The 6695-nt window shown below is 45.5% G+C and overlaps 1 protein-coding gene across 1 annotated transcript in view; it reads right to left on the reverse strand.

The window, feature by feature from the left end:
- Positions 1-3886: 3886 nt before the first annotated feature.
- The window catches only part of unc13a (unc-13 homolog A (C. elegans)), a 42520-nt gene continuing 39711 nt past the window's right edge, over positions 3887-6695 (reverse strand). Inside the window, exons 41-43 of the mRNA XM_076279270.1 lie at positions 4924-5016; positions 4371-4530; positions 3887-4178 (exon numbers count right to left, since the gene is read on the reverse strand). Coding sequence (XP_076135385.1) covers positions 3887-4178; positions 4371-4530; positions 4924-5016 — 545 coding nt within the window. The remainder of the gene's footprint in view (positions 4179-4370; positions 4531-4923; positions 5017-6695) is intronic.

Here is a 6695-nt window from a genome sequence, read left to right on the forward strand (position 1 = left end):
ACAAATACAACCATTGGAAATAACATCAAAGACACATGCTGGCACAAGAGAGATTTTTTCCCCATCATGCACTTCTTCTTATGTACAGGGTTGGAGTCAACATCTTTGTATTTGCATGTACACATACCCAAGTACATTTCTTGCACATGCAAGTTCTGTTTTACCCTTCATTTGCCATGTGCTTTTAATTGTGCTTCTGTGTCCCTAATGGCAGTAGTCTATGTCAGTGTTCACCAGTTAGTTACATGATGCACAGACAAACAGCTTGTCCTGTGCGACTGGTGAGTCATTGTCAACAGCAACATCGCACCTCACTGTTTCCTGCTACAGGTTGTCTTTGCTGCTATCTCCACTGCATGTTCGGTTCAGTTCTGGTCAAAAATTTACTGTCTTACTCTGGATTGGATCTGGCCTGATCTTTCCCAACAAAGACCCTAATCTGGTCCTAATTTGACTGTAATCTTACTCAATCTGGCCCTGATCTGGCTTGCCTTTGGCACCAACCTGGTACCAAATGGGGTTGCATCTTCATAAACTTACAAGCCCTCTTCCCACTTTGTTCAGATGAAAAGAAGTAAAATATCACACTGTGCTGTGAGCCACATGAAATATTCAAGTTAACAAACGAATTAAAACACCTCTCCAGCCAGCTTGTGTATGTGTCAGGTTAAAACTACACACAAAATGCCCGTGACCACAAATTACCGCAAGTTATGACCCTTCCAAACCTGACATATACAATAAAAATAGCAGCTACATATATAGCTCCAAAACAAATGTGGCCAATTTTCCAAACAGCAGTTACAAGACAACAAATGGTTTGTGCTGATAATATTTCACACTGTAAACATTACAGAACTTTTTTTTTTTATCTCTACACATATTTAAATTTCATTGAATAGATGCATAGACTTGAGATAGCTATGTTAGGATGGCCACATGTAGGAAGAGAAATGGTTAGATGCATGAAGTACTTTTGGAGGACGGAACATGTGCCTAACTTCTGCAGATCCACGATGAATCATTTGTGGCAGCTACCTCGAGAAAACGCTGATGGAGGCAGAGGCAGAAGTGACCTGTGACCGCTCCAGTGACGCCATCTTGGCTCAAGCGGAGGGTGCTACGGGGAGATGATGCACTCAGTGACACGTTGGTCCCCACGGCGACAGGCTTAATTTAACCATGCTGTGGCACCAGGTCACTCAGCATGCGCATGTACAGCCTTCACAGAAAAAAACCCCACCACCACCACAATCACCACCTCGCCTACTTCCCTGGGTGCCACTGACGTGCCACCTTACCCTCACCAAAATGCGCCACAGCCTGTGTATACCAGGCACTGGGAGGCCGAGGCAGGCACGTTTCCTGGAGCTCTCCAGGCTGCGAAACACTTCGGGAATTTGGATGAAGAGATTTCGGAGGCATCCTCCTTTTTGAGCCCAGCAGATGGCTTCTGCAGGAGTCATGAGCTGTTACTACAGATTATTGTTATTATTCAGACTCACTCTGCTGACACACCATGACTGCAGAAATGCTTATTAACATGAGGGGCGAAAGCAACAAACCAGCATCAACCTAATGGGCAGAAAGATGAGGCCAGTCTTGGGCATGTGACGTAGAGTCCATCTGCCTCCTGGTCTGTGTCAGGGGCAGAAAAAAGGACTGATTTTCAGAGACGATGAGGATGATTGCTCGGGGCGCCTGCAGGAGGACCTCTTGCAGGAAAAGATTTCCGAGAAACGCGTCAAAAAATCAATCCATCCATCTGAGGTCACTATGGCAACACAATAAAATCCTTGCAATCCTTCCTGGCGTCTGTCGCTTACTGATGAACATTCTGTAAATCTGATGAGAACTCAGAATCGAGAGCTCACAGAAAGTACTCTCGCTTCGGAAACTATTTTATTTGACAACAAAGCCCTTGTTAGGGGCAGATAATGGAATGTTAAGTCAAGGACATAAACAAGTCACTACCCTCAAACACACAACCACTCAACTGAGTAGAAGACACTTCTGAAACTATTTTAAAAAAACACACACACAAACATAGACCAAAAAGTCCAAAGCATTCTCTTCCTGTTCCAACAACCATGGCTGTTTTTTTTTTTTTCACAAACAGGCAACACTGGTGTATAAAAAAGAGTGGAGTCCTGGTCCTATAGTCAACCAGGTCTCCTTTCCAGACTGTGGTGCTTTGCAGACACCACCCAACTTCATGCGGGGGAATTCTGAGCGGATGTACATATACACATACACAGAGAGAGAGACAGGGACGTCAGGTAGGTAGGCAGTGTGCTTTCACAGGAGGTCTAAGAAGGTATTCTATGTTGACTATTTCACTAAATCCATGGAGCTCACACAAGCCCAGCACGAACGAATTCCAAGGTCTGACACGAGTAAAGCTGGTTCTTTTAATTAGAACAGCCTCTTTTTCTTACCCCTTGAATTTAAAATCTTACCTCAAGAACAGCAAGGAGTTCCAAACCCTATGTGTGAAGTCCCCCACGCTTCCTCTAGATATTTGGTCTAAGCCGTTTTAGACTGGCAGCTATCAGCTTTACAATTTGTTGGTCCACTTGTGCTTAATCTAAGATTTTGCATTAAAAAAAAGAAAACTCAGGACCCTGATTGATTAGGTTTGTGTTTGTGGTTTGTGTGAATAAAAACTTGTGGACTAAACGTTCCACAGGAAAATATCCATGCACTGTGTACTATGCATTTGTCTGTGCTACCTGTCCTGTGCACTGAGAAATTGTGTCCTTCCACTGAGAAGAGCTACATGACTTGCCCAGTTTTAAACAGTGGCGTGAACACTTCCCGTACAAAATTTTACACCCACAAAACTTTGCTAAATCAGGGCCAAGGCCTGGTCCCAAGTCAAGACTGTGCAGTGGAATGTTAGAGGCAGGGTTAGAACTGGGACACTATCAAAAATAGGTAATACAAAATATAGATAGATCGATATCACCCTGGGGTCCCTGGTTGCTGACTTGGCCTGGCAGGGTTGAGGAGACACGTGGGTCAGAGACACGTGAGGACAATCAGCGACGCACACGGAGGGACGCACAGGGACAGGAGGACTCTAATGGCACTACATGCTGCTTCCCAGCCCTCCATAAATTGCACATCTTTGCTTGTAACAGCAGATTCTCTATAGTTTCAAATTAAAAATTAAAAACCACCTGAAGAAGTACATTTGTAATATTACAGAGAAAACATAAACATTATGTCTAATACATTTTTAAATTATATATAGTCTGTTATGCTTTGTATATACGTATATCTCCATATGATTTAATTAAACTCTTTTATATTTGAAGATACATGTACGTCTCTCTGTCCTCCTTTAGAAAACTCAATATGTAGGTTATGATATTATATGAAGCAATAAGAATATCCCTCTATGTTCACTGAGACCCTAAGAGCTTGGGTGGTACAAAGGGCAGTTAATTATGGCAGTTATTATTGTGTATCCATCTGCAATGTTTGTGCGTAACTTCTGGACTGTGCTCATTGAATTATTCACAACAGTAGTCCAGATTACACAGTATAAAGAGAGTGAATGAGATGTGGATTATTTTTTCTGCTGAATGAGTGCGTATGTGTGTTTGTATCTATGGTTGACTGTTTTTGTGTATGCCTGTGTGTTTTTATGTGTGTGTGTGTGTGTGTGTGTTTCTGTGTGTGTGTGTGTGTGCGTGTGCGCGCACGCGCATGTTCTCACATTAGTGCGTCATCAGACAACCAGAGGGCAGTGTTGTTGTGTAGTGTCCACAGCTTACAAAGTAGGTCAGGAGACTAAGGGAAACTGGAGTCGTCCATCTCTCCTCCTCCCCACACCTCTCTCCTCCTCTCTCTCCTCTTCTCTCCTCTCCTCTCCTCTCTCTTAGCTGCCTCGTCCCTCCTCCGCGGAGCGCTGGTCGGACTTGAGCTTGACAAACTCCTTGGCCACGTCATCGTTGTTGCGCTGCGAGAGGATGCGCAGCACGGTCAGTCCGGTCTCGTCCATGCTGACGCGCTTGCCCAGCGGCAGCCAGCAGGCCACGCTGCCCCGCGATGCCACGTCCTTCAGCTGCAGCACGGACATGCCCACCGTGCGGTCCTCGCGTGCAAAGCAGTAGTCCTTCACGCAGAAGTGCAGCTCGTAGCAATCCAGGCCCGACTCACTGCTCAGGGTGCTACCGACAGACGGAGGAGTATGAGAGTGACCACAAGGCTCAGCAAAACAGCACTGGGACTATTAATTAATTAATTTAGTTGGCATACTGTATTTTACTGTCATGCCAGACATCTGCTGCATTATGGGCCCTCTTCATATGAGCTATGTGAAATACTATCAACAGAAATAAAGATACAAATGTTTGACTCACAAAGTGAAAGTTTCATTATATTTGGGAGCCCAGCTGTTGTTCTTGGACTTGGTGGCATGTTTCCTCTTCTTGTCGCTGAGGAGAGGACCGATGATGTAGACTTCAACGAAGGGCCGGAAGATCCCCGAGGTCTGCCAGCGCAGATCATTTGCAGCCACAACTAAACACAGCGTGGTAAACATACAGAAAGAGGGGAATATACAGAGAGAGAGAGAGATACACCACTGGCTTTGATTATATATAACTTTACTGTATTAATGGGGTTTGTAATGCTATTTTCAAATGCAGGGGTGGGCACCTTAGGGGTCATTAAAAAAAACAAGATTGTAGCCAGGGATCAGATAACTTCTGTCATGCCTCATAACCTCTAGTCTATTATTACATTTATTAATGTTGTAGACACTTTCCTCCCAAAAAGGAGCACACATATTTTAACACTTCACGTACTACTTGGAAAGTGTTTTTAAGCATTTCACACTTAAGCACCCTGAACATATCATGAAACCTCTTTCAGAAATGATACTCCTTTCCGAACAGCAGATGCAAGACTAACCTTTAACTGTGACTTTATGCTCTCCAGTGCTGGGATGGGTGAAGACCTCAACGCCGATAGAGACCTCTCCCACAGAATCCTCCACACCAGAGCCTGGAGTCACATAACCAGCAGCAGTACAGGTGAGCCCTGATAACGCTAACAGCTAATGCAAAGGGGGACATGCTAAGCCCTCTGGACACTTGGCTTCAAGCTGTCTACTTCTCCATGCAAGACTTCAGTTATGAGTCTGCAAATGCCTTCTGAGGAGGGAGGCAGGACTGTGGGCACAGGACTGTAGGCACTGTGGGAAGTACAGGGGACGTCTTGCGGCCAAGTGTCCTTAGATCGTCGTAAATGACCCACGTGGAGGTCAAGTACGGCTGTAGTCATGAGTTTTAATGTGTGAGTGTCTATTTTCTGGGCTGTTGGAATCCAGAAAATATGTGAGTCATACACATAAATCAAAATTATAATTCATTAATGAAAACAACCAAAACAGCAACTAGCATATCATATGAAACGTATGCATTCATGCTCCTTGGTAGTGCTGTAGAGATCAATGAAGCTGAGACAGTATATATTAGGACGCCATTTTCAGACATTGCACCTGTCCGCAGCATGCAGTTCAGTCCAGCTGCCGTATGGGAGACGTTAGTGTCCCTGTTATGGAGCTGGACAGAGGGCAGGGGGACATCAGAGGTAAACATGGGGGCCACAGGTAACCATGACAACAGGCAGGCTCTGCTTTTCCGTGACTTGTTTCCCCATCTATCTGAACAGGTGCCATCATGCTGTCACGCACCCCGTCACACCCACTCTGCTGAACCCTGTATCTGGAGCAAGCATGGGAACGGAACAGGCAGTCCAGCCCAGTACCACAATCAGAGGGGACTAATCACCAGAACAGGCATTCTGACTGAGGGTCTTCTACACACCGTCCCATATTACATTGTGAGTAAAAGTGTTGATATAAACACTAGGGGCATGTGCGTTTTTGGATGTAAGGCATGGGAAAGGGTGTGATTATTGCTTGGCGATGTGTGTGTGTGTGTGTGTGTGTGTGTGTGTGTGTGTGTGTGTGTGTGTGTGTGTGTGCATGTGTGCGTGATTATGGCCTGGCGGTGTGTTTGTGACCCCCATGACAGGATGCCGTGTTTCAGTCTGGGCTCCATGCTGCTGGTTCTGGGTGGCACAGGGGGAGGCATGCAAACCTTCAGAAGGGCCTCACACACTCTCTCTCTTTCTCTCTCTCTCTCTCACACACACACACACACACACACACACACACACACACTGGGACTCCATCTGTCATCACACATGCCTAGCTTGGAAGACTTATGACTCACACACACACACACACACACACACACACACACACACACACACACACACACACACACACACACACACACACACACACTCTTATTACAACTCTTATTTGATCTCTCGCACACACATTAGTAAGTAAGTATTAGTATGTAAGAACACATAAAGAACATAAAGAACACCCAAGTACACACAGTCTTCTTCTGATATCTGGGAGCTGTCAGGGATGCTGGGCGCTCATGTTTAAGTGGATTTATAGCCGTGTGGTTTTAATATATAGCTGGTGTCACCAGCGAGCAGCCTCGCCTGCATTTTCCCCAGCGGCACACAAAAGAGTGGCTGAGTGAGTGTGTGTGTGTGTGTGTCAGAGGAAAAGCTGACTGGGCGTTTGGATCTGCTGGAGGGCTGCCTATTCTCACACGCCTACCACTGAGAGGAAGGCTGTCAGGGAAGAACGGGTGGGA

Source organism: Alosa pseudoharengus, unplaced genomic scaffold (genome assembly GCF_046254945.1).
Source record: "Alosa pseudoharengus isolate Yale_2024_CS ecotype anadromous, Long Island Sound unplaced genomic scaffold, YU_APseudo_1.1 YU_APseudo_1.1_scf_11, whole genome shotgun sequence".
In the NCBI taxonomy this organism is placed as follows: domain Eukaryota; kingdom Metazoa; phylum Chordata; class Actinopteri; order Clupeiformes; family Clupeidae; genus Alosa; species Alosa pseudoharengus.